The sequence below is a fragment of the Corythoichthys intestinalis genome, chromosome 18, assembly GCF_030265065.1.
Source record: "Corythoichthys intestinalis isolate RoL2023-P3 chromosome 18, ASM3026506v1, whole genome shotgun sequence".
In the NCBI taxonomy this organism is placed as follows: Eukaryota; Metazoa; Chordata; class Actinopteri; order Syngnathiformes; family Syngnathidae; genus Corythoichthys; species Corythoichthys intestinalis.
In genome coordinates, this window is record NC_080412.1 from 34,994,902 (window position 1) to 35,021,078 (window position 26,177).

The following is a 26,177-nucleotide window of genomic DNA, read 5'->3' on the forward strand; positions in this document are numbered from 1 at the left end:
TCGAAATCAAATTGCTGTTTTGCCAAAACACTTGTTCAACCTTCCACTCAAAGTTCTGCTTGTCAGCAACAACAAGCTAGTGTCCATTCCTGAAGAAATTGGCAAAGCCAAAGAACTGATGGAGCTAGTAAGAGCATGTTCTTTCAGTTTGAAAAAGCAAATCATGCTTGGATACAGTAGTTTGACTTTTTTGTGCAGGACGTGAGCTGTAATGAAATCCAGGCGCTGCCAGCCCAGGTTGGGCGTCTCCATGCCTTACGAGAACTCAACATCAGGAAGAACTGCCTACAGATTCTTCCGGAAGGTCAGAGTGAAAAATTAACACTGACCTGAGTGTAAAAAAAAAGCCTGTGACTGCGTAAAAAAAAATCTTAAATAGCAATAATATGTGAATTAGAATCATATTTTGAGACGATTCGACTATATACAACAATTTGGCAAAGCACAGATGACGAGAAATTAGTGTTTTGATCTGCCGTTGAGCCCTGCCTGTCATTATAGCGCTCTAGCGTCCCCAGCTCGAGGATGACATCGGCAGGGTCACAATTTCATCTGATTTAGAATTCAGCTCATTGAGGGGGAATTATTCAGAACGAGGAACATGCGAAGAAGAGAGCAGCAAAATGTCATTGTTTCAATCTCTCTACTCCAATATTTTTACAGGATATTATTTTTATCTAAATATTATAGCTAATAAATGGTATGGTCATGACAAATAAGTCTTGTGCCAAATGGAATATGAAATATTCGAAATGTGTTTATTCAGTACGACATAGCAAAATAACTCCATAATGGTCAAAACTATCGACGTCTTGCACCTCCCGAACGATATTTTAGCCACCGGAGTTAGTCCGGCTTTTGTCATTTCCCTGCTCCGGTTTAGGAGCGCGTAAACAAACCAGGAGGCGTGACAGCTAGCTGACATGCTAACTCGAACCGAGTTGCGTTTCAAAGTTTTATTCTCGCCTTTCAAAGCGAAAAATCGCACAAAACTACCCCGGATCACATGGCAGCGGGGTTATCGATGTTCGTCACTGATCGGCAACTCCCCTGGCGGCGAGCGAGTTACAGCTCGTCGTTTCCCTGCTGCGGACAAGAGAGCTGGTTTGCCGAGGTGCGTGTAGCTGCCCAAGCCCAAACCGAGGATAGTGGTCTATTGCTGGGCTCATGAAGAGGGCAGTGGGGGCTGGAAGTCTGGATGATATGGAGAATCGCACGAGCATAAGCCGAGTATAGACCCCAATCACCAACGTCACACAATCACGCGATCGCTGTATTGTGCCGCCATATTGTCCGTCATTGTGTGTCGTATTGTCAATGATCGTAGTTTGTAAAGGTGGATTCACTTGCAAATTATGAAAGCCCCGGTGCTTTCAGACGCTGTAAACTCATTGGATGAGTTGCATAAAAGCCGTTATTTGGAAAAACTTTGGTCGATCCAGTCGCCAGATCCATATTTGATGCCCAAACCGATGTTTCCTCCCGTCCGGTCCGGTCCCGTGCGTCAGAGCTCGTCCTGAGACCACAAAATTTCCAATCATACTCCAATTTATGTCACGATGAGGAGTCGGGTACCCAAAATCAGCACCGGCCCGAATATAAACCGACATTTGGTCAGCTGAGCGTCACCGTTGTCACGATTTCGACAACGGGCCGGTGTGTGCCGAAAAATAGCTGCCCCGCGTGAAATGTTCCCCCTGCCGGGAGCGCTTATTTATAACGCTTTATTGATGTGAAAACATGAAATGTTTTTATGGACGCATTACAGTAATGGATTAACGACTGTAAGATCAGTTTTAAATAATTAAATTACACAAAATATTAGTACTTTATTTTAGTAATAAATCGTGGACTGGGCCACATAACCATCTTTGAACAGAAATGTATTAGTCTACAGGTTTTCGCGACCATATCCCAATGACAATCACACAGGTATGACATTTATTAGTTCAAGCAGAGTAAAATAATACATATTCACGGTACAAGAAAGTCGTTTTCTGTGTGGGCGCTCCCGTCAGGGGGCACATTTCACGCAGGGCGGCTATTTTTTGGCACAACACCTGTTGTTGCGCTCACCTTCTTGCTACGCGAATGTGGCGACGAGCTTCGTAGTCTCCGTCTGATGATGTCTGCGATCATGTTGGCATCATAATGATGTTTTCGCCGCTGTCTAACGGCTGTTGACACAAACGCATCATGGACCGAGATAAACAAACCGTGTTGCTTTCGAGATTTGTCCTTTTAACAATGGGCACACAGCAACTCCTAAAATGACCGTTTATATTCTCTGTTACTGCAACCAACCGCCACACATGCCTTCACCATTTTGATTAATCAATGTTAACGATTGTCAAGAAGGTTTTTGGGTTCGTTTACTAGGCGGTGATTCCTTAGACAAGCAGAAAAACACGCAGTAATAGGAGGAATGTATGTAGCGGTAATATGTAAACACGATGAGCTGACGGACAATATAGCGGCACCATTCAGGGGGGCGGAGTTGTGACGTCACGTGATTGGGGTTTATACCGCTGTCCAGACGGGCACACGAAAAGGACCGAGAGGCGTGTGCGACAAGCCGCCAGTCATCGGCCGAGCGTCATTATCGGTGAACAAGAAGCTTTGTCAGCCACAAAATGCAAGCCACCTCCGTATTAAAACGTGTGCCATGATCCCAGTATTTGACATAATACAAAACATGATGTTTACTCACTTCCGCATAAGTCCAATGGTCCAACAATTGTCGGACTTGGTTTGGCCAATCTCAGGGTGGGGGGTTTTGAAACCCAAAAAGGCTCACATGGCCCTCCCTGGTGCAGCAACAAAACCCTGCAGCACATTTGTCTGACGTGATGCGAAAAATCAACGAATTATTTCGCAAAATCGGCTGAGTCCGCAGTCCATCTGCATGCTATAAAGCAATGCTGTCTTGTGAGATGCTGACCTGGGTGACGTGACGTCACATTCGCATTCCTCCTCAAAACAGCAAGTTATTCATTTTCATGGCGCGGGATGTGAAATTAACATGCTTATTGCTGTCATAGGCACTTTAAAGTGCCTGTGACACGAAAAAGCATGTTTATTTGATAATACACGCGGTATTTTATGCTCCTGAATGAAATGGACCTCTTGGATGTGTGAAAAAGCGATCGATATATTTATTCAATTTTTTGAATCCTGCGCTACGAAAATGACAGACTTCCTGCTTCGGTCTTGCATTAAGGCAGGCTGTGACGTGTACGGGAGAAGGAGTCCTCTTCACTATACAGCCGTACTGTTGTATGAGAAGGACTAAGGATTCAGCTGATTTTACGGATTAATTCGTTTATTTTTCGCATCATGCCAGCCAAACGGCTGCAGAAATATCTTGGTGTACGAGGGAGTGGCGTGTGAGCCTTTTCTGGGTTTCGAAAGGTTCCCATTCACTGGTGGATATTGGCCAAAACAAGCCCTACTACTGTGGGACCATGGGACTTGCGAGGAAGTGAGTAAACATCGTGTTTTGTATTTTGTCAAATACTGGGATCATTTTAATATGTAGGTGGCTTCCATTTTGTGGCTGACATGCTCCTTGTCCCCTCGGCCGATGACCAGCGGCTTGTCGCACATCCCCCTGCCGGGAAAGCACTATACTCGGCTTATTTCCCTCTTCATGTGCCCGGTGTTCTGTCAAATTTTCCAACCGATCAGAAATTTCAACTTTGTGTTAAAAATAGCCACGAATACAGCGATTACAAAGTAAACACTACAAACTTTCTTTAAATAAAGGACTACTTACGTTTGATCATAGATGGGCATGTACTGTGTAAAGCTCTCCTCATACACATGTTATCATGTTAGCTGCATAACAACTGCAGCCACCCTCCTCCATTGAGTCTCTCGCTGTTTACGACTTTGCCGTGTAGTAAAGCATTATTTTGCCATATTTGTGTTAACCATGTGTCAGCTACACGCTCCTCCGACGTCGGCCGGTTTGTCCGGCAGTCATTGTCCAGCTGCTTCCCCGCAAACGAGCCCTCTGCCCTCAGCAGGGGAACGACGAGCTCTAACTTGTTCGCCGCCGGGCGGGTTGCCGATCGGCGAAGACAATCGACAACCCAGTCGTCATGTAAAATGATCTGGGCCAGTTATGTGTGATTTTCTGCTTCGAAGACTTTGAAACATCTCTCGGTTCGTGTTAGCATGTCAGCTAGCTGTCACGCCTGTTGGTTTGTTTACATTCTCCGAAGCCGGGGAAGGGAAATGACATAAGCCCGATTTAGGTGGCATATAATATCATTCTGGAGCTGCGACAGTAAAGATGAAGTCGACAGTTTTGACCATTATGGAGTAATTTTGCCATGCTGTTCTGAATAAATGCATTTTTATTATTTCATATTCCATTTAGCACAAGACTGTTATTTGTCATGACAATGCCATTTATTTAGCTATTGGGGAAAATTCTTGGATAAAAAGAATAGCCTGTAAAAATATTGGAGTAGAGCGACTGAAACAATGACATTTTGTGGCTCTCTTCTTCGCGTTTTCCTCGATCGAGCCCATTCTCCCGCTGACGTCATCCACCTGTTGGGGACGCTAGAGCCCTATAACGGTAGGCATGGCTAACCGGCAGATTGAAAGACTAATTTCTCGTCATCTGCGCTTTGCTAACTTATTGTATATAGTCGAATCGTCTCAAAATATGATTCTAATTCACATAATAGTACTATTTAAGACTTTTTTTCTACTGTCGTACGCACTCTAACATTCTTTGTTCTCTGGACACTTCACAGAGTTGGCTGATCTGCCTCTGATTCGACTTGACTTTTCCTGCAATAAAATCACTGAGATTCCAGCAGCCTACAGGAAACTCAGGCAACTGCAGCATATCATCCTCGATAACAATCCTATGCAGTCTCCTTCAGCTCAGGTGAGTGCAAAAGCATCAACACAAGTTACAAGTCACAAAATACTAATCTGGCAAAACTGCACCATCTGGTGGGTAAATCGCTTGTAAACTTTCAGATCTGCCTGAAGGGAAAAGTGCACATTTTCAAGCATTTGAACATGCAAGCATGCAAGTCGGACAAAAAGCCAGACAACCTTGACCTCCCTTCCTTTGGCAAACGCTGTCTTCCACAGCCACTCACAGATAGGTATGTCCATCCAAAACGATTGATTGTTGTTCTATCACAGGCACAGATACGAGAGTTCATCCCTCTCTTTCAGCATGGAAGATTTTTATCCTACTAAAAACCACGGGCCTGACTCTGGAATTGGGAGTGACAATGGCGACAAGAGGCTGTCGACAACAGAGGTCAGACATCCTTTAACCTTATAACGCTTGGCCCTAGAAATAATGAACAGAAAATTTAGATTTTTTTTTTTTAAATTTCAATCTAATTTGTATCATAAATGATACATGAAGCATTACATGCGGTTCTCGTTGTAAACCAAAATTCACTACCGTAATTTTCGGACTGTAAGCCGCTACTTTTTTCTTTTATTTTGAATTCTGCGGCTTATAGCAGTAAGTGTCACCAAGCACATTATGTCACTAACTCCATTTATGTAGGGTGACCAAACGTCCTCTTTTGCCCGGACAAGTCCTACTTTCACGTAGTATCCTCGTCGTCCGGGCAGGTTTTATAAATTCATAAAAATGCCCAGTTTTTATGATTTTTCACGGGACAAATTTGAAGAGAATTTCTCCGGCTGCTGGGTGGCAGCAGTTGACATGGCTCCTACTAGAAGGGAGGGAAGGAGTAGTTCTTCTTGTTTTTATTGGCAGTTTACCCCTATCATGAGGCATTACCGCCATCTACTGGGTTGATGATTTGGCCACAACGCCTGCCCAGTTGTTAAGATTTTAATGATAAATACGTATATAATGGCAACTGTTGACTTCTGTCGGAGCTTTGACTGTAAAATCCCGTTTGGTGTCGGCATCGGTTTTGGCATCGTTGCGCTGCCGATGATTTTAAACTGTTATAGCAAAATTAGATTTTTGCCTCAGCTAGCTATCAGTAAGCTAAACCACACTAGGCATTATGGGAAATGTAGTTTTGAACTGCTATGTTTGGCAACATGCTGGTTGAATAGTTCATCAGTTTACTTCGGTTATTGTTTTTTGTGCAATCTAGAACATTGAATGAGAATATCAATTGAATGGGAATAAGAATTTGTCAAGGACAATTGTCATGATAGTAATTTATACAAATGTTTAGTTGGCACATAGCCTACAGTGTGTATGTGTATTGACTGAAATACATTTCCATGGGTCTGCATTATATATAACATATATATGTATATAAACTTTATACTGTATATATTTTAGTCATTATTTATTTTATTTTTTTTCAAACTGCATTTTTCCATCCAGAGTGCGGGGGCACACTTTAAATATTTTAAAGTGATATAGACATCTTTGAGTGAACTTCGAGTAAAATTCAAGTATCTTGAGGCCGGGCTGAGTGTCCTCTTTTTTGGAAGTCAAAATATGGTCACCCTACATTTATGTTCTGCTCAGATCTTTTAAATCCATTCAAAAGTGAGATAATTTGCTGCATAACACTAAATGTCATCTGTTATAAGCATTTACTAATGCTCCTGACAGTGTCATGTCATAATTATGATTATTTAATGACAGTCTTATGGTGCCACTGTCAAATAAACTGTTACATAATACCATAACTAGCAATTAATGAAACAACTGGAACAGCAACTGACAAATAAACTGTTACCAAATACCATACCTAGCAATTAATGAAACAACTGGAACAGCAACTGAAGAAATAGTTAGCACAGAACCTGAATTTTGATTGTTATTTGTAGCGCTGCAATCAGTGTTGTTAATAACAGCATTAGAACATAACGGCATTACTAACAGCGTTATTTTTTTCAGTAGTTAGTAATCTAATAAATTACTTTTCTCATCTTGGCCACACCGTTACCATTACTGAGGCGGGAAAGGCGTGCGTTACTATGCAATACTATGTTGGTTGAATGGCGCGAGAGAGATGGACTCATGGAGATGAGAGAGCAGAGCAGGAGTGGGGAAGACGCCATTGCAAATGCGATGCTCGGTGGCTCCAATAATACCTGAACATAGCCGATAGCTTACAAACTACGCCCACATGATGCTACCATAGATATCACATATATACTGTATACAACTAGATGCAGATGATAGACACAGCGGCATTAGCAGCATGTAGAAAGAACTGCATGCATTAGTAAACAGCCGCATTGCCTTAAAGCAGTGCTTCTCAATTATTTTCTGTCACGCCCCCCCAAGGAAGACGTAAATGTTTCGCGCCCCCCCAAACTCTCTGCCGCCACTGTAAATGGTATCATTTGTCTATAAAATTACTATTATAAATACGCATCTGCCTAACATTGTGTCCTTTTTTTCTAATAAAGAAAAAAAGTTACATAGATCAACTTATAATAAAGTATAACTTTATTAACATTGTTTTGTTTGTAACAGAGAATACTTGACGTGCATCAATTTGCCTGAATTAAAAAAAAAAAAAAGTCACATCCAAACTAAAAAATACACTCAAGGTACATTTTTGACCATTTGATACAGAAAAATAAAATGTAATAAAATCAGTAAATAATACCAAATTAAAATTGATTAGAAACATTCACTCATGAGGACAATGTGCCAAAAAATTTGACCGAAAAAACAAATCTGAATAAAAGGGGGAAAAAAAGTGTCCTTGGACAGGACAGTTTTTATTTGTGCTGCTCACAGTATTTACCTCCTTTGCAATGGTGTGGAGTTATTTTGCAATTAGCATGCTAACAATGCTCACTGGCTTACTGATATAACACTGACAAAGCAGGACGATTGTTGGCAATATTCGGCGCGTTTTCACTGAAAAAATCAAGCGGCTTAACAATGAGATTGGGGTCTAATGTCTTTAAGTGGCGTCTTAATTGATTTGGCTTCTTGCTGTCTGCTATAATTATTTTTAGACACAGTAAACAGTGGTCTTTCATCATCACCCACTGTATTAAAAGTCAAAGCTAAAAGGCAAACGGCACGAAAAAAGCGCATTCACGGCGGCCGAGGTAGAACCGTAGGTGAGGGCGGTCGTCGTGACGATCCCAAGCCGAAAATGGCACTTCTCGGGCGGCGACGTGAGAACCGGACAAGACAGTGGGTCGCTGCGTGAGTGAGTCCGGTCGGAAAACGGCTTTCGAAAACGGCGGTGGCACACTGCTCTTCATATCTGTTGTCTGTGTGTGCTGAGTGCTCTTCCTTAGTTCAAAAATACTGGGCGCACTCTGAAAATGAGAGCGCCACTGCCACCTACTGAGTGGATGTGCAAGTACACTTTATTCCAGTACGGCAAAAAAAAACAAAAAACAAAAAACATGTTCCCCGAGGTCACATGCGCCCCCCCTGGCATTGCTCTGCGCCCCCCCAGGGGGGCGCGCCCCACTATTTGAGAAGTACTGCCTTAAAGCAATAGACTTCTCAGGAAGGCTGTGTTGTAGAGAACCTTCCTAGCGAACCTACAGTAAGTAACTTTTTATCTAAAATGCTCCTAAATTGGCAAAATCTTGACTTAAATCTATCTTTAAATAATGAAACCGTTTTCAAACTTACACATGTCGAAAGTAGACAAAAGGGAACTAATGCAATAACGGGAGCAATTTTAACAACTTTAATGGTTGATTGACAAAATGAAATGACTTCCACACATAGCAAATGTTACTATCTAGTTATCGCAATATCCGCAATACCCCTGTGTCTAGTTGAGTTTAGGGTAAAGAATTAGACTAGGGCCAATTGTCCCAAAAACCCTTTAAACTTCACATTGTGTCAGCTGTTTTTTTTTTTTTTGGGGGGGTGGGGGGGACATGAAAATGATCACCAGTTACTTTGCCAAGTAACAGACTACTCTTACATTCAGGAAACTGCGTTACTAACGCAATTAATTTTTGGGAGAAGTAATTTGTAACTGTAATTAATTACTTTTAAAAGTAAGATTAACAACACTGGATGCAATGCATGCTAGGAGGCATGTTGGACAACAACAGTGGTACCAGCAGGTGGCAGCAGAGGTTGACTATCTCCCACTAGGAATCAGTGATGGCCAAAGCTTTGCAGCCAATTGGTTCAAAGCTTCATGGTTGTTCATTTGGTCTGTCAAATAAAGTTTTACCGGTTAATATATTTTGATGTAAATATCCCATAATATAGTGAGGACAGTTGCGGCTTATAGTCCAGTGCGGCTTATCTATGAACAAATGCTGTTTTCGTGTCTAATTTGTTGGGTGGCGGCTTATAGTCAGGTGCACCTATAGTGCAAAAATTACGGTAGTGCAATTTTGACATAAGTTGTATACAGTATTTAGTTACGCGCTTTCAAACAAGCACTTTTTGGTCCATTTTAAATGGACCAGAGTTCTGTTTCACAGATAGCCCCCTTTGTTTTGTAAATGCAAACGGGCATTTGAACTCTTGTTCGGACCAAACAAATGAACTCTGGTCCGCTCAAAAATGGTGCGTCTCGGTCCGCTTTAGGCGCACCCTGCTTCGCTTGTGAATGCAAGCAGACCAGGGTGCGCTTATGCTACATTACGTGCAGCTGCCGTGACGCTCCACACTCCCATGAGGGAGGTATTTCCTCTTCTAATTTCCTCTTCTAATTTTGTCCAATCAATGAGTGCGCCTTTATCCACATGATGCTAATCGGAAAGTTCGATTGGGGCAGTGTGAATACTGAACCTTTTCAACAAGTCATTTGCAAGTGTTTTTGTGAGGTAGCTCTCCAACTGGACCCTGGTCTTCTTGTTCTAATGTGAAAGTGCCCTTAGCCTGTTTTAAAAATGAATAGTGGCCCACACACTGACTAGAAAAAGCAATCACAGAGCAAACTGATGAAGAGAATATGATGGTCCTCAACCAATCTTTGTGCTTGCATGTGGTTGTAGTGCAAGCAGGCTGACCAAGCATCTCTTTGCCTCACGCAGCCTTCAGACGACGACACGGTCAGCCTCCACTCTCAGGTGTCTGAGACGGCCCGCGCCGATGCCCTCACAGTCCTTTCCAAAATGGACTCTTGCAAAGGTTACCAACAATAAGTATCCGATTACCCCTTTCGAACGCAATAAGACAGACCAGGGGATTATTGAATCAAGTGCCTAGAAATATATACATAGCAAGCGTTAATATGATCATCGCGGATGCTTCCTCCCTCTATCAGATCAGGATCTGTATGACTTTATAGAACCCAACCCGGATGAGGATCCTGCTCTGTCAGAGTGTGACGGACAGCAGAACTGTCATGTGTCATGTATTAAGGTAAGAAGCCTTCTTTGCACATAACTTTGGCTACTCTGTTCTATTTGTCCATCCCTGCTCTGCATTTCAAGTGACATTATTATCTAGGTCTTTTTTCAAAGACCCAGATAGCGTTATTCTGTTTTTTTTTTTTTTTTTAATGACCGATCGGCACCGTTCAAGTATCGACACGTCCAGAATTTTTGCGCAATGCAGGGAATTTTTCAAACGGCTCTGAAAAATTTGCCATTGCACTGCAAACGGCAAGTTGTCCCCCAACCCAGAGGTTTTGGGTTCAATTCTCCGCCCTGATGAACTCGTCTAAGTGTCCATGAGCAAGACACTGAACCCCACGTTGCTCCTGGTGCTGCGTCACCAGTAGGTGGTTGGCGAGATAGTGTAAAGCGCTTTGAGCGCCTTGAAAGGTGGAAAAGCGCCATATAAGTAAAACACCATTATCATTTACAATTTTTTACCAAATTACATAATTTAGATATAAAAAATTCCGGGACGGTGAGGGGCATAAAAGTGATCTACAGAATTTGGAAAAAATTTACGTTTCCCCGGAAATTGGACAAAAACTTGCCCATTCGTTTTTAATGAAAAAAAAAAAGTTTCAAAATGTATCTAGTCATACAATTTTTGACCAAATCACACAATTTGGGCATCAGAAATTCCAGGACGGTGAGGGGCATAAAATTAATACACAGAATTCGGAAAAAATTTACGGTTCCCCGGAAATTTGCCAAAAACTTAACCATTCATTTTTAAAGGGAAAAAACATGTTTCAAAATGTATCTAGTCCTTCAATTTTTGACCAAAACACACAATTGATGAAGAGAATACATTTGAGAACAATTTGAGAATCAAAAATTCCGGGACGGCGAGGGGCATAAAAGTCACAGAGAATTTTTTTGGGAAAAAATGTAAGGTTTCCCGGAAATTTGACAAAATCTTGCCCATTCATTTTTAATGGGAAACAAAGAAAAGTTTCAAAATTTATCTAGTCCTTCAATTTTTGACCAAATCACACAATTTGGGCATCAAAAATTCCGGTACGGTGAGGGGCATAAAAGTTGTATACAGAATTTTGAAAAAAAATTACAGTCCCTCGGAAATTTGCCAAAAACTTGCCAATTCATTTTTAATGGGAAACTAAAAAAAAGTTTCAAAATGTATGTAGTCCTTCAATCTTTGACCAAAACACACAATTTGAGCCTCAAAAATTCCGGGATGGAGAGGGGCATAAAAGTCACAGGAAAATTTTTTGGGGAAAAATGTACGGTTTCCCGGAAATTTGCCAAAAACTTGCCCATTCATTTTTAATGGGAAACTAAAAAAAAGTTTCAAAATGTATGTAGTCCTTCAGTTTTTGACCAAATCACACAATTTGGGCATAAAAAAATCCGGGAAGGTGAGGGCATAAAAGTTATATACAGAATTTGAAAAAAAATTACGGTTCCTCGGAAATTTGACAAAAACCTGCCTATTCATTTTTAATGGGAAACAAAAAAATTCAAAATGTATCTAGTCCTACAATTTTTTCACCAAATCACAAAATTTAGGCATAAAAATTTCCGGGACCGTGAGGGGCATAAAAGTCCATTGACGTCCATGGACGTCCAAATTTTTTACCATTAATTTTCAATGGCAAAAAAAAAAAAATGTCCCCAAATCAACAGGAAGTGACCTGATATTGTCCCCGAAATGTCCCCAAGCCAACCTGGGCGGGGTTAAGATCTGTATCACCACAGAGCAAAGACCCAGAGTAATTTCTCCAGAAATTGCAGTTTCTAGTTATGACTGCTATATTAACATATTTTCGTTCGCGCCTTAAGAGTTCACTCTTTAAAGGTTTATGTCTGGATAATAAAGTTAAAGCTTTAACTTTGACAGTGCTAATTTCTATGATAGACAGTATGTTGTGGTTTCCACTGTATGTTCCAGGAACTGGAAAAGGTTCTTAACTTGTCTCATCAAAGCAAAGACAAGGAGAGCTGGAAAGAGGAATCAGGGTAAGATTTTCTAATTGTGCTCTTTGGAATTAAACAACTCAAAATGTGCACCTCTGTTGCATCAAACAGGCTTCAGTTACAGTTGTGCTTGTTATTACATAAGGTGGAAAATATTACATTTTTAGATATCATTCTTGGAGCTTGGCACAACTAACTAAACATTAATCGTATAATAATAACAAACTGCCCTTTACTTTGGCTGTTTCTGATATTTTCCAATCCCACGTAGTTAAATAAGGCAACCGAAATATTAGGGATGTACCGATCCGATCATGTGATCCGAGCTCGGGCCGATCGCGCCATTTTTCCTTGGATTGGAACCGGGTTAAAAGGATTGGGTTTTTTATTAAAAAAATATATTTCCGTTTTTCTGCGTCATGCTCATATAGCCTCTTACTTATGGAACCCAAAAATTAAAATCAAAATCAAATAAATAAAAACAATATTTTGAAATAAATACGATTTTGATAAAAAAATAAATAAAATTGTGTAATATGGCCCTTAGATTGTAAAACACGGTAATATTATTATGAAAAAGATAGAAGCATTCTTCACAAAGTAATTTTTAATTTCGTAACGTCTTTTTCCACAATAGCCTTTTTATTTTATAATGTCGTTTTTCAACACACTGAAGCGTGTGCTGTCAATCAAATACATAAGGCGGAGTCAGTTAAGGAATTGGCTGATTCGTAGAGTCTGGCTAGCTGCGCTAGCATTTGTTAGTGTCTGATCATTAGCATTTGGTAGTGTCGACGAACTGTTAGGTAAACTTTCAGAAAGCATCTACTGTAATTTTCCCACTATAAAGCATACCTGACTATAAGCAGCCACCCAAATTTGACACGAAAACGGCATTTGTTGATAGATAAGCCGCACTGGACTATAAGCCGCAGCTGTTCTCACTATTTTATGGGATATTTACACCAAATGATATTAAACGATAACACTTTATTTGACAGCGGCTTCAAACGACTGTCATAAGACTAAATGAACCACCATGAAGCTTTGAACTAAGTGGCTGCAAAGCGTCATTGCTTCAAGAAGCTGCATTTGGCCATCACTGCTCCCTGGGGGGAGACAGTCAGCCTTTGCTGCCACCTGCTGTCAACACTGTTCTTGTCCAACATGCATCCTAGCATGCATTGCAGTGCTACAGATGTAAATAACAATCAAAATTCATGTTCTTGCTAATATTTCTTATTTCTCTGTTTAATTAATTGCTAGGTATGGTATTTAGTAACACTTTATTTGACAGTGGCGCCTTAAGACTGTCATTTGACAATCATACTTATGACATGACACTGTCATTAGCATTAATGAATGCTTATAACAGATGTCATTTAGTGTTATCCAGCAAATTATTTCACTTTTGAATGGATGTAAAAAATCTGAGCTGGACATAAATGGAGTTGGTGACGGTCTTATGACACCGCTGTCTAATAAAGCGTTACTTATTAACCCAAATAAATCAACAAATAAGCTGCACTGGCATATAAGCCGCAGGATTCAAAATGAAGGAAAAAAATAGCGGCTTAAAGTACAAAGATTACAGTAATCAAAAACACACTGCTGCTGAAATCCTCGCTCTGGCTGAGGTAAAGGCAGTTACTATCCAACCGGTTCACATCTTCGTTGAGTAACTCTGAAAGTGACGCTACCAAATGCTAGCGCAGCTAGCCAGACTTCACGATTCAGCCAATCCCTTAGTTGACTCCGCCTTATGCACACGCTTCATTGTGCTGGAAAACGATATTTTGAAATAAATAGGCCATTGTGGAAAAAGACTTTAAATAAAATGACATTGGGAAAACACTTTAGCTCTTGTAAAATCTCATTGTGCTGAAAAACAACATTATTTATATAATTTAGACCCTTTTATGGTTTCATACTTACTCTCCCTCCTGCTGCTTTTCTTGGTCACCAGTGCAGCTGGCGTTTGGTTCTTAAATTTAACGATGATTGACAGGTATGTAGCTTTGATCTGGTGAGTGAAGGCTGGGTAGCTCTACGATCAAAGGCACAAATGTGTTAATCGTCCTTTAGGCAGTCTTCGTTGTCTAGAGGCTGTTCTCAGTAGCGGGAGCATCAAAGCGTGAGTGAATTTGAGTGAATGCACTCATACTGTATAAGTGATTAGAAGTATGGCATTAAAGGTGAGGCAATGAAAAATGTGGGTGCCCCTACATTGCGTGCTGGTGCACCTTAAGTAAATTTACTTCATCTTGTGTACAGTCATCTGTCATTATGTCATTTTGCGTTGCTGGTATAGATTAACAAAAGGTACATGTAATAAATATAGAATACACTTTAGACCAATTAACCTTCTTAAACCTGGCATGCAAGTGTGGTAGGCCACACGTGCATACCAAATGTCAATATTGTGGCCTATATGACCCAAAATGTGATGCCCATGTTTGTTGAAGTTAAAAATTGAAACGGAATCATTTTGGATTATCCCTAGTGATATTCTTAGCTCTCGTAAAATATTACTATTTGATTGCTAAGGAAAGTGGTAACCTTCGTCCTGTCCCCATTACAGCTCCGACAAGGAGCAGCTACTGGAAGAAGAAGATGACGAGCTAAAGGAGGTGCTGGATCTGAGGAAGATTGCCGTCCAGCTTTTGCAGCAAGAGCAGCAGAACAGGTGCGCGACTCATCCGTGATATCCCGCCACACATAGCCTAAGCCCATTTTGTATGCCTGTCCTCTTTAACCTCTGCCCAGCACTAACAATCTTATCGGCTTCACCTTACTTCACATCCGTTTGCCCTTCACTTTCTGTTTCTTATTCTTTTCTTTCTTTGGTGGCCGGGTGGTCTTTTGCTTTTAGACGACGGTCCTTAATTTGCAGAGCGGAAAGTCTTATCCATCGACGCAGAGTGACTGGTCGAGCTCACAGGTAGCGAAAGCGGTTTTCTTTGCAACAATACACCACACCAGCAAGGGCGTAAGTTTGCATAGGGACGGTAGGGACATAACACTACCAACTTTTCAGGATGCTCAAATTGTCCCCACCAACTTTTAAGCAACCTTATTTGCATTATAAAATGAGTTCAGTTATACAGGTAATTCAGATTGTCTTCCCATATGTTGTAAGGATAGGAATGACCTGACCATTATCGAGTGAATTACTTTCATTATGTCCAGACTTACTTTTATCCCTTATCACTTGCTGAATGTGCAAGTCCATTTTTCCCCTCAAACGCACATTTTGATTGGCTGATGACTAGATCCCCCTCATTCACACAATCCCAACAGAAATGCATGTCAACATGCCTCCTTCTCCGCCCCCTTTAAAGAGGAAGGATATTAGAAGTTTTTTTTCGGCCAGCAGTAGCAGCCACTTTAAGTAATGTCAAACGACGTCAATGTTATGGAGGTGGGGAACACGCAACTAATTTTGCTACTGAAAGTCTGACCTGCATCAAAGTTAGCATAACATTAAACTGTGTGAACTTGCTAACCTGTAAAACTCGAGTAGACAGCTGCTTAGAGAGGTGTCTTGCGGTATATTTTTTTTACTGTTAACGTTAATTCAACTGTGCATTTTGTGCATTTATTCATAAATTGAATTGTATTTTCTACATCATTTAAAAAATATATATTTCTATTTGTAGCTTATGGGCATTTTTCTAACCCCCCTCCCCCCAAAAAACACAACCACTGTAAATTTCCTTTATATGAAGCAATCATTTTGAAAAATGACTTTTTCCCATGAAAATAATTTTAACTTTTTTTTCATTTTTACGTAGGAACCAGCTACTTTTTGAGAAATGTACCCAATCTCTTTGGTCTTATTAATGTCCCGTCTCCAGCAAATATTGTACATGCAGGTTATACTGTTATAGCATCCCTACCAATGTTGAGACCAAACCTACGCCCTTGCAGACCAGTATGTTTGCATGCAAAGCGGTCAGTAGGGATTAGGGAAAATGTAGTTGATGTATACTTACAGACTCTTATTTTGAAACTTGTGCTTTTTATTTTGACACAAGCACTGTAGAACTGGAACTTTACTGTGAGATAAAGAGATGTCTATATATATATATATATGTAACATTGCAATTCTTGTTCATGACTGGAATTGTACCTATTCTTGCAGATTCCTAAGTCACTCTGGCAGCTCCAGCAACAAAGCCAGGCCTCTTCCTCAGGCTCGAAGGTGCGTTGCTTTAACACTTGCTTGCTGTTAAGCTAATGAGGCTGCAGTTTTCGATATGTGCTAATGAAACAATTATGTAGGAATGTATCTGCAATTAGCCTCTTTTGTTTGGGGGGGAAACTCTCTGCCGAAATGATACAAAAATGGAAATGAACTGCATGGGACTTAAACTACTTTTTTTGTAGACTTGATTGAAAGTATAATCATTATTAGAGTTGTCCGATATTATCTGGTAGCCGATAATATCGGCTAGGGATGTCCTGATCTGACCATGTGATCAGAAATCTGGCTGATAATTTTTCAGAGGATCGGAATTAGGTGAAAAGGATCAGATTTTTCATTTATGCTATACATAAAAAAAAACATTGTGCATGCTAGAGTTGCCAGTGTTTAGAGCCAGTTAACATTTTACAGTACGTTACTGCCACCTTGTGGTCATAATAGTTCACTGCATTCATCGTGTGATGCAGTTTGAAACACATGTGCATTCACTTATACAGTACACAGCTTGTCGATCGCATGGACGCTGTTGAGTGCTTTCTGTTACGTTTCTGCCCTGGAAGCTATATGTCTGTAAGTACAGTGGTATGAAAAAGTATCTGAACTTTTTGGAATTTCTCACATTTATGCATAAAATCACCATCAAATGTGATCTGATCTTTGTCAAAATCACACAGATGAAAATACAGTGTCTGATTTAACCAAAACCACCCAAACATTTATAGGTTTTCATATTTTAATGAAGATAGCATGCAAACAATGACAGAAGGGGGAAAAATAAGTAAGTGAACCCTCTGCCTAAGGAGACTTAAAGAGCAATTGAAACCTATTTTTACCAAACATTTTAAGTCAGGTGTGTGCCCAATAACTGAGGAGTGGTTTAAAGCTGCCCTGCCCACTATAAAACACACACCTGGCCTCGCCTTGATGAGAAGCATTGTCTGGTCTGCATCATGGCTCGGTCAAAAGAGCTGTCTGAAGACCTACGATCAAGGTTTGTTGATTTGTATAAATCTGAGAAAGGATACAAAACCATCTCTAAAAGTCTGGATGTTCATCAATCGACAGTCAGAGAAGTTGTCTACAAATGGACAGAGTTTGGCACTGTTGCTTCTCTCCCAAGGAGTGGCCGTTCATTAAAGATGACACCAAGAGTTCAGCGCAGAATACTCAGAAGGAGTAAAAAAAGAACCCTAGCGTGTCTGCTAAATACTTACAGAAATGACTGGCACAGTCCAATATCTCTGTGCACACATCAACTATATGTAAAACTATGGCCAAGAATGGTGTTCATGGGAGGACTCCACGGAGGAAGCCACTGCTGTCTAAATGCTCGTTTAATGTTCGCAAAAAGGCACTTAGAGACTCCACAGAAGTTCTGGCAAAATATATTGTGGACTGATGAAACCAAAGTTCAATTGTTTGGGAGTAACACGCAACATCATGTGTGGAGGAAAAATGGAACAGCTCACCAAAATCGAGACCTCATTCCCACCGTGAAGCATGGCGGAGGGAGCATCATGATTTGGGGCTGTTTTGGTGCCTCAGGGCCTGGACAACTTGCAGTCGTTACTGGAAGAATGAATTCAAAAGTTTTCCAGGAAAACCTGAGGCCGTCTGTCAGACAGTTGAAGCTAAAAAGAGGATGGATGCCGCAACAAGATAATGATCCAAAACACAGAAGTAAATCAACTTCATAATGGTTTCAGAAGAACAAAATACACGTTCTGGAGTGGCCAAGTCAAAGTCCAGACATGAACCCCATTGGGATGCTGTGGCATGACCTAAAAACAGCGATTCATGCCAGACATCCCAGGAATCTGACTGAACTACAGCAGTTTTGTCGAGAAGAATGGGCCAAGATTAGTCCTGATCGATGTGCCAGACTGAACTACAGCTACAGGAAGTGTCTGATTGAAGTTATTGCTGCCAAAGGGGGGGGGGGGGGGGGCACAAAATCCTAAATGTGATGGTTCACTTACTTATATTTCCCCCTTCTGTTATTGTTTCCATACTATCCTCATTAAAATACGAAAACCTATGAATGTTTGGGTGGTTTTAGTTAAAGCACAGTTTTTTCACCTGTGCCGTTTTGACAAAATCAACTCACATTTGATGGAGATTTTATACAGAATTGTGAGAAATTCCAAAAGGTTCAGATACTTTTTCATACCACTGTATTTTACTAGGGCTGTCAAACGATTAAAATTTTTTAAATCGAGTTAATTACGGCATAAAAACTAATTAATCGTAATTAATCGCAATTCAAACCATCTATAAAATATGGCATATATTTCTGTAAATTTTTGTTGGAAAGGAAAGACACAAGACGGATATATACACTCAGCATACGGTACATAAGTACTGTATTTGTTTATTATTACAATAAATCAACAAGATGGCATTAACATTAACATTCTGTTAAAGCTATCCATAGATAGAAAGACTTGTAGTTCTTAAAAGATAAATGTTAGTACAAGTTATAGAAATTTTATATTAAAACCCCTCCTAATATTTTCGTTTTAATAAAATTTGTTAAATTTTCAATCAAAAAATAAACTGATAGTTCGCCATTGTTGATGTCAATAATTACACAATGCTCATGTGGTGCTGAAACCCATAAAATCAGTCGCGCCCAAGCACCAGCAGAGGGCGACAAAACACACAAAAAAACCCACAAGTAACAAGTGGACATTACACTGATCTGTCATTCTAATCTGTTTGAGCGGGGCATGTGGGTTAAATGCGTCAAATATTTTAACGTGATTAATTAAAAAAATTAATTACCGCCCGTTAATGCGATAATTTTGACAGCCCTATATTTTACATACATCAATATCAGCCTCTTAATACGCAGTAAATGTGCGTTTATGGGAAAAGGTTATAAGAACGAAATTTGTTGATAAGTCCTGCTGTATGGAAGCTAACCTATGCTTATAGCTTGTAGCTCAAGTGAAGTGTGGTGTCTACATGGTATTTGTATACCAGCGTGTATTGTGCAGTTGTGTTGAATGCATGCGTGTTTCTTTGACACGGTTTCACAAACGTAAATGAATTACTTCATATAAAAACAGGAAAAGTCCAAGCCTTGTGTTTTATAGGAGGATATTCAATGTTAGCTGGCTGTCGGGCAGTGCAGAAGGAAACGCATTGTTTTGGGCAGTACACTTACATATATATTTTGTATTTTTTTAAGCTGAAAAGTAACAAAATAATCCAGAAACACAATGGCATTGCAAAAAAAAACTGATTGGGACTCGGTATCGGCAGATTCTCAAAATCAGGTTACTCAGACTCGGGTGCAAAAATATGCGATCGGGACATCCCTAATATCGGCTGATAAAAGCATTTAAAAATAATATCGGATAATACCGACATCGGTTTCATTAATGGTTTGGGCCAATATGCATGTTGCCTTCAAAGTGAATGTAGAAGCCTTTTGTCTTTGTACAAGGGCCGGTCACAGCTTAGCACAGGAGTTATGCTTATTGACCATTAGATGTCTCCAAATTAAGACTCTTGGGCCTGGTTATGTTAGCGTTATCATTATTATTGCATTAAATGGGGCATCACAACACAATTAGCCGTAACGTGGTAAGTCCACGACCGCATACATTGGTATCGGTTTGATATTGGTATTGGATTTTTGGAGATGGACAATATCGGGATATCAGTTAAAAAGTAATTATCGGACAACTCTAATTATCATATAATCCATTGACGTTCATGGAGGGTGATGCCATTGACAGCCATGGACGTCCAAATTTCCCATTCATTTCCAATGGCATTTGCTTTGTTTATTGCCATTGACGGGCATGTTTGTCCATTCAATTGATGCCAATGTACTTGGATTTTATTGACGCCTATGTAAGTCGATGCCATTGACGGCCATGGGCGTCCAAATTTTTCCCATTCATTTTCAATGGCCAGAAAACAAATGTCCCCAAATCAACAGGAAATGACCAGATATCAATAGGACGTGTCCCTCAAATTTCCCCCAAATGACCTTATATTACTAGGACACGCCCACTAAATGTCCCCAAATGACCTGATATGACCAGGACACGCTCCCCCACATGTCCCCAAATCAACAGGAAATGACCTGATAACAATAGGACGTGTCCCCCAAATTTCCCCAAATGACCTTACGTATATGACTAGGACACGTCCACTAAATGTCCCCAAATGACCTGATATAACCAGGACACGCCCCCCCAAATGTCCCCAAAAGACCTAATATGACCCGAACACGTCCCCCAAATGCCCTAATATGACCAGGACACGCCCCCAAATGTCTCCAAATTACCTGATATGACCAGGACACGCCCCCCTAACATCCCCAAATGACCTGATATGACCAGGACGTTTTCCCCCAAATGTCCCAAAATTAACAGGATGTGACCTGATGTTAGGGTTGTGACAAAATATCGAAATGGTGATATATTGTGATACTTTGTATCTCAAAAGGTATCGATATGCTCCTGCCAAGAATCGAGATATCGTTTTAAAAAGGTGTCAATGTCTAAGACAAAATAAATAAAAAGGAACCAACAAGTTGCTACCAAAATCTTCCACCATAATAGTGTCTCATCAACGGTGCAATGACGCCCAATCCATTTAGAATGGGAACGTTCATTCATTCGAAACCAGAGCATTCACAGTTATTCTGTCCAATTTTCAGGGCATTTACAGGTCACTTGCGGTTCATTTTAGGGCATTTACAGGCCATTTCCGGTTGAGTTTGAGTCACTGCCTATTCATTTGGGTGATTACCAGGTCACTTCCTGTGCTGTAACTCAAAATAAACAGGAAGTGACCCATAAAATACCCCAAAATCAACAGGAAGTAACTGAACATCAACAGGTAAATGACCTTAAATGGCCCAAAATGACCTCATTGCCTGGCATTGGCTGCCAGAGACGGCCCTAGACGTTCGATCCGTTTGAAGTGGGAGGGATGGCAGCGAATGAACGAATGTTCATTCGCTGCCACCCTCCCACTCCAAATGGATCGGACGTCTACTAGTGATAAACTCATTCCAATTCACAGCAGAAGCTTCTTTTTCTGTTTATTAGTTGTTTGTAGTATATCCTAGAATGATTTCCTGAGCAATGTATCGATAATTGTTGTATCGCCATATCGTCAGATCATCGTTATCCTGGGCTTTGTATCGCAAATCGTATCGTATCGTGAGGTACCAAGAGGTTCCCACTCCTCCCTGATATTGTCCCCGAAATGTCCCCAAACCAACCTTGGCGGAGCTAAAATCTGTATCTCCACTCGGCAAAGACCCAGAGTAATTCCTCCAGAAATTGCAGTTTCTAGTATTTTTGTGTTCTTCATTTTAGCGCTTCTTTGGATGAAGGAAGCAGCGGAGCGTCGATGTTATGCGAACAGGTACAATCTACTTAAAATTTTTTGTGTTTGCTACTTGAGGAACGGCTACCATGTGCTATTTGTCTTCATAGCCTCCATCATCCTGCTCCTTTGATGGTAGCCTGAAGTCAGATCAGTCAGATTCAGAGTCCAAATGGCCAGACGTCCCGCCTGTTCTCAATCAAAACGAAGATCGCAAGAGGAATAAATATCTGAGAAAAGATTATCTCAAGGTGTCCTCACGCGCCATCCAAACATTTCCAAAGAAGCTACTGATTTAAAAACAAAAAAATGGAAGGACAAAATACATGTATAAAACCACCAACCTCGTAGAAGCCAAAATCTCTCCAGATATCTGCTTTCAATGTCTTAGGTGCATCAATAATCTTTCTCGCTCCCTCTTTCTCCACTTCAGCCATTGTTATGTTATGTCCTATCTCTTAGAGGTTAATCTTGTGCGCAAACCCGATTAACATTTTGGGCCCGACCCGACCCGAAATGTTAAGCATTCACGTTCGGGTTGGGTCGGGCCGCCGCGGCGGACTAATAAATTATAAAAAAGAAAAAAAAATGGGATAAAACCGAGAGCTAGCTCTCTGTATTGTGCATTTGCTTGTGCACGCACAAGAATGCCGTGGCCCGCATATTTTTTTTTTTATATTAAACTTTCCCAGCGTTATTTCGTTGTGTAAATGCTTTTATAATAATCATAAAAATATGTAGACTATTTAAACATTAAGAAAACTTGCGTTTTTTTTTTCTGCCAACTGAGAATTCGTTACTAAGGACACTTTTATTTATGCACACAAAGGCAACAGAAATGTGATCCTTTTTAATCTTCTCCTCTGTGTGTCTGCGAAACTGCATGTTTTTTTTTTTGTTTTTTTTTATATTAAACTTTCCCGGCGTTATTTGGTTGTGTATATGCTTTTATAATGATCATAAAAATATGTAGACTATTTAAACATTAAGAAAACTTGCGTTTTTTTTCTACCAACTGAGAATTCGTTACGAAGGACACTTTTATTTATGCACACAAAGGCAACAGAAATGTGATCCTTTTGAATCTTCTCCTCTGTGTGTCTGCAAAAACGTTTTTTTTTTTTTATATTAAACTTTTCCAGCGTTATTTCGTTGTGTAAATGCTTTTATAATGATCATAAAAATCCTTTTGATCCTTTTGAATCTTCTCTGTGTGTCTGCAAAACCCAAGTTTAAAAAAAAATTTATATTAAACTTTCCCAGCGTTATTTCGTTGTGTAAATGCTTTTATAATGATCATAAAAATATATAGACTATTTAAACATTAAGAAAACTTGCATTTTTTCTGCCAACTCGAAGAAATGAAAATAAATTGCTGCTGCTGCGTTTTTTTTCTCGCGTCACTCCAAAAAAAAATAAAAAATCAGGTTTTTTGGGCTGGGCCTGCAAATCTAGTTAATTGATCGGGCTCGGGCCGGGTCGGGCTTCAATACCAGCGGGCCGTGTCGGGTCGGGCTGGATTTTTTAGGCCCGATCTAACCTCTATTGCACATATATAGTGGGCTAGGCCTACATTTTACTTTTGTTCTACATTGCAATTTAGTTGATGTTTTTTTTTTGCAACTGAACTGATCCCTGGATTGATATTGCGATAAAGATGCCGCTGCACTACAATATTTTCTTTGTTGTTTTCTTTAATATTTACTTGAATATTTTTATTGATGGGTCGTTGGACTAAAATACAGTGACTGTTATTACTGATTTTGCACAGTACAGAAGTTGCACTGTGTGAAAGGCTGCTACTGTGTGTAAAAAAAGAGAAAGCCCTGGTCTCATTCAAAGCACTAATTAAATGCTTTGATCTGTTTTTTTTTTTTTTTTTTTTTAAATATATACAGTATATCTGAAAGTATTCTCATTTGACTTCAACCAGTGACACAAGAGCCAATAAAAAGTTGTTTAATGTCTGACCGCTTGTGTTGCCTCAGGATTCAGGAAAAATATGCTTTGCTTTAGAAATCTAATGCATCCCAGGTTTTAATGCATCGCGATGTATTGCCTAATCGAACCGAATCGAATCGTGACCCTCTGAATCGAATCGAATCGGATCGAATTGTGAGGGCAGTGCCGATGCACACCTCTATAAAATATATCAGTAATATATATCACAGTATCATGACTTTTTTTGTTTTCTTTCTTGACAGTACAAGTGCCAGAGTGCCCGGAAAAACTGCAGCGGCAATGATGACTGTGAGGTGCGTGAGAATAAGCCCGTGCGGGTAAATACCATCAAACTTGAATCCTGTGAACGACGTTGATTTTGCCTGCAGGAGAGTCTGCGCAACTCTGATTTCAGCACCGCACTCACTGTGTTTGGACTCAAGCCAAGATCAGGTTCTAATTTGCACACTCACACACAAATGTTTCTGTTCAAAGTACAGACATCCCGTTCCAATTATCCAGTCCGATGACGGCCTTGTCAGAGGATCAGAATTGAGTAAAAAAAACAGATGTTTTGCAATGAAATTGTTACGGTCAATCAAAAAAAGCAATCCAATCATCCTTATTTACGAGTCATACAAATAACCCATTAATTGATGTCCATCATCTGTACTTGTGAACTTAGTTGTGGGAAAAAAAAAAAAAAAAGCATTGCTAAGTACTGCTCCTCTTGTTTTCATCTGTATGCCCCTAAGTAAAACTGAAGTGCTGTTCTCTGGAATTGAGGAGACTTCCAGGGAAGTACAAGCAAATAAATCACCTCCCAGTTTATCTCAGCAGGAAACTCCCATGGTAGCAGGGTCACTTTCAATATTGTTCACAACTAAAAGGCCTCATGTAACTATTAATCTGATAGAACTATCACTATCATGACCTTCACCTTTCACTGGAAAAGTCTAAATGTACCTGTGAAACTAATCAGAACTATTCTGTGCATTTTTTTGTTTTTTCCATTGTGTGCTAATTGAGAATTTCCCAAACATAACATTTCAGCCTTCACCAGAGGAAGTCATCAGGAGTTCACCTCAACAGAGCCCAGCTTCACTATGAGGAGAAAGATGGAGCATTTAAGAGAAGAAATTGAGCAAATAGGAATACTACGACAGGTTGTTTTATACTATTTAATGTTGAGTTTTATGATTTGGCATCCTTTCAAACTAGTGTCACAAAGCTAAAGGTCATTTCAAGAGTGTTTAACCTTGCTAGCTTCTTAGTAAATGTCTTGTACTGTAAATTAAAAAAACTTGCAAGTCACCAGTGATGAGCAACGTCTTCTCAAAAACTGAGGCTTGTCGTCATAAAAACTGAGTATTCTCAGTAAAAACGGTGTTTTGCAATGTTCTTTTTTTTTTGCAGAACATTGAGTCCAAACTGAAGGTGTTGCTTCCAGATGATGTCGGAGCTGCTCTAATGGACGGCGTGGTCCTTTGTCATTTAGCCAATCACATTTGTCCTCGCTCTGTGGCCAGCATTCACGTACCCTCACCTGCAGTGGTAGCGCACTTTGATTTATTACACCATTTAACGCAAGGAAGCTTATCATATCGCGGTTATGTCTTTTCAGCCAAAGCTCAGCATGGCTAAATGCCGTCGAAATGTGGAAAACTTCCTGGACGCGTGTAAGAAAATAGGAGTTCCACAGGTAATCATTCAAAACTGTCTATGCTTTTCTATGTTTATATTTATAAATGTTATCTTTGAGCTATTTTTATCAACTTGTTGAAACTAATGCTGCCAAAATGTCTGTTATCTGAATGAAATGAAATAACATTAAAGCCGTTAGAAGAGTGGGGAAGGTTATTTATGCTTAGTTTGAATGTTCTAAGTTTAAATATGGCAAAGTCAGTGTAAAAACAGTTTATTTTTTGTGCCGGACTCACGCCAACCAAACCGCCGGAACTGCGCTAGCGCATTTCCAACGACACGTGCCGGCAGAAAACCGGCAACCCGGCCAAAAGGCCAAACTCCGCGCGTTCAAATTAGTTTTAACCCCTTGTTCTGACTCAATTTTATAAGCAGGAAAAAAGCTTCGAAACACAAGTTGAAAATTTAAATTCATTCCATGTCGACGACAATCAGACAGCAGGGCAAAACAATAATTAGATCCAGACAAGGAGGATGGCTAGCTCCTTGGTCACCATATCACAAGTCAACAACAGATTCCCGAGAAAAATGACAACGATTAGTTAAACATTGTCTTTTAAAGGCTCAGGTGAGACGGGCTGTGGTCCGGAACAAGGGTGTGTTTGGGCGTTGTTTAGTATTATTGTCTGTTGTGGATTGGACAGGAGAATTTGGGCGATACTGTTTTCAGGGCAACAAGAGTTAAGGATTTTGTGATTCTCAGCGCCATGTGAGTGCTGAG

At 40.2% G+C, this 26,177-nt stretch overlaps 1 protein-coding gene across 4 annotated transcripts in view; it reads left to right on the plus strand.

Annotated features, from left to right (window-relative positions):
* Positions 1 to 26,177, plus strand: part of lrch2 (leucine-rich repeats and calponin homology (CH) domain containing 2) — a 53,929-nt gene that overhangs the window by 23,179 nt on the left and 4,573 nt on the right. Inside the window, exons 3-20 of one of the 4 annotated variants that reach the window (XM_057821512.1) lie at positions 1 to 127; positions 199 to 304; positions 4,770 to 4,906; positions 5,002 to 5,132; positions 5,206 to 5,293; positions 9,928 to 10,063; positions 10,200 to 10,297; positions 12,224 to 12,291; positions 14,831 to 14,935; positions 15,122 to 15,190; positions 16,394 to 16,453; positions 21,802 to 21,850; positions 21,922 to 22,062; positions 24,016 to 24,066; positions 24,142 to 24,205; positions 24,806 to 24,918; positions 25,169 to 25,306; positions 25,377 to 25,454. In XM_057821512.1, the coding sequence (XP_057677495.1) occupies positions 1 to 127; positions 199 to 304; positions 4,770 to 4,906; positions 5,002 to 5,132; positions 5,206 to 5,293; positions 9,928 to 10,063; positions 10,200 to 10,297; positions 12,224 to 12,291; positions 14,831 to 14,935; positions 15,122 to 15,190; positions 16,394 to 16,453; positions 21,802 to 21,850; positions 21,922 to 22,062; positions 24,016 to 24,066; positions 24,142 to 24,205; positions 24,806 to 24,918; positions 25,169 to 25,306; positions 25,377 to 25,454 (1,759 nt within the window). The remainder of the gene's footprint in view (positions 128 to 198; positions 305 to 4,769; positions 4,907 to 5,001; positions 5,133 to 5,205; positions 5,294 to 9,927; positions 10,064 to 10,199; positions 10,298 to 12,223; positions 12,292 to 14,830; positions 14,936 to 15,121; positions 15,191 to 16,393; positions 16,454 to 21,801; positions 21,851 to 21,921; positions 22,063 to 24,015; positions 24,067 to 24,141; positions 24,206 to 24,805; positions 24,919 to 25,168; positions 25,307 to 25,376; positions 25,455 to 26,177) is intronic. The other 3 variants (XM_057821513.1, XM_057821514.1, XM_057821515.1) reach the window with 3 other exon arrangements.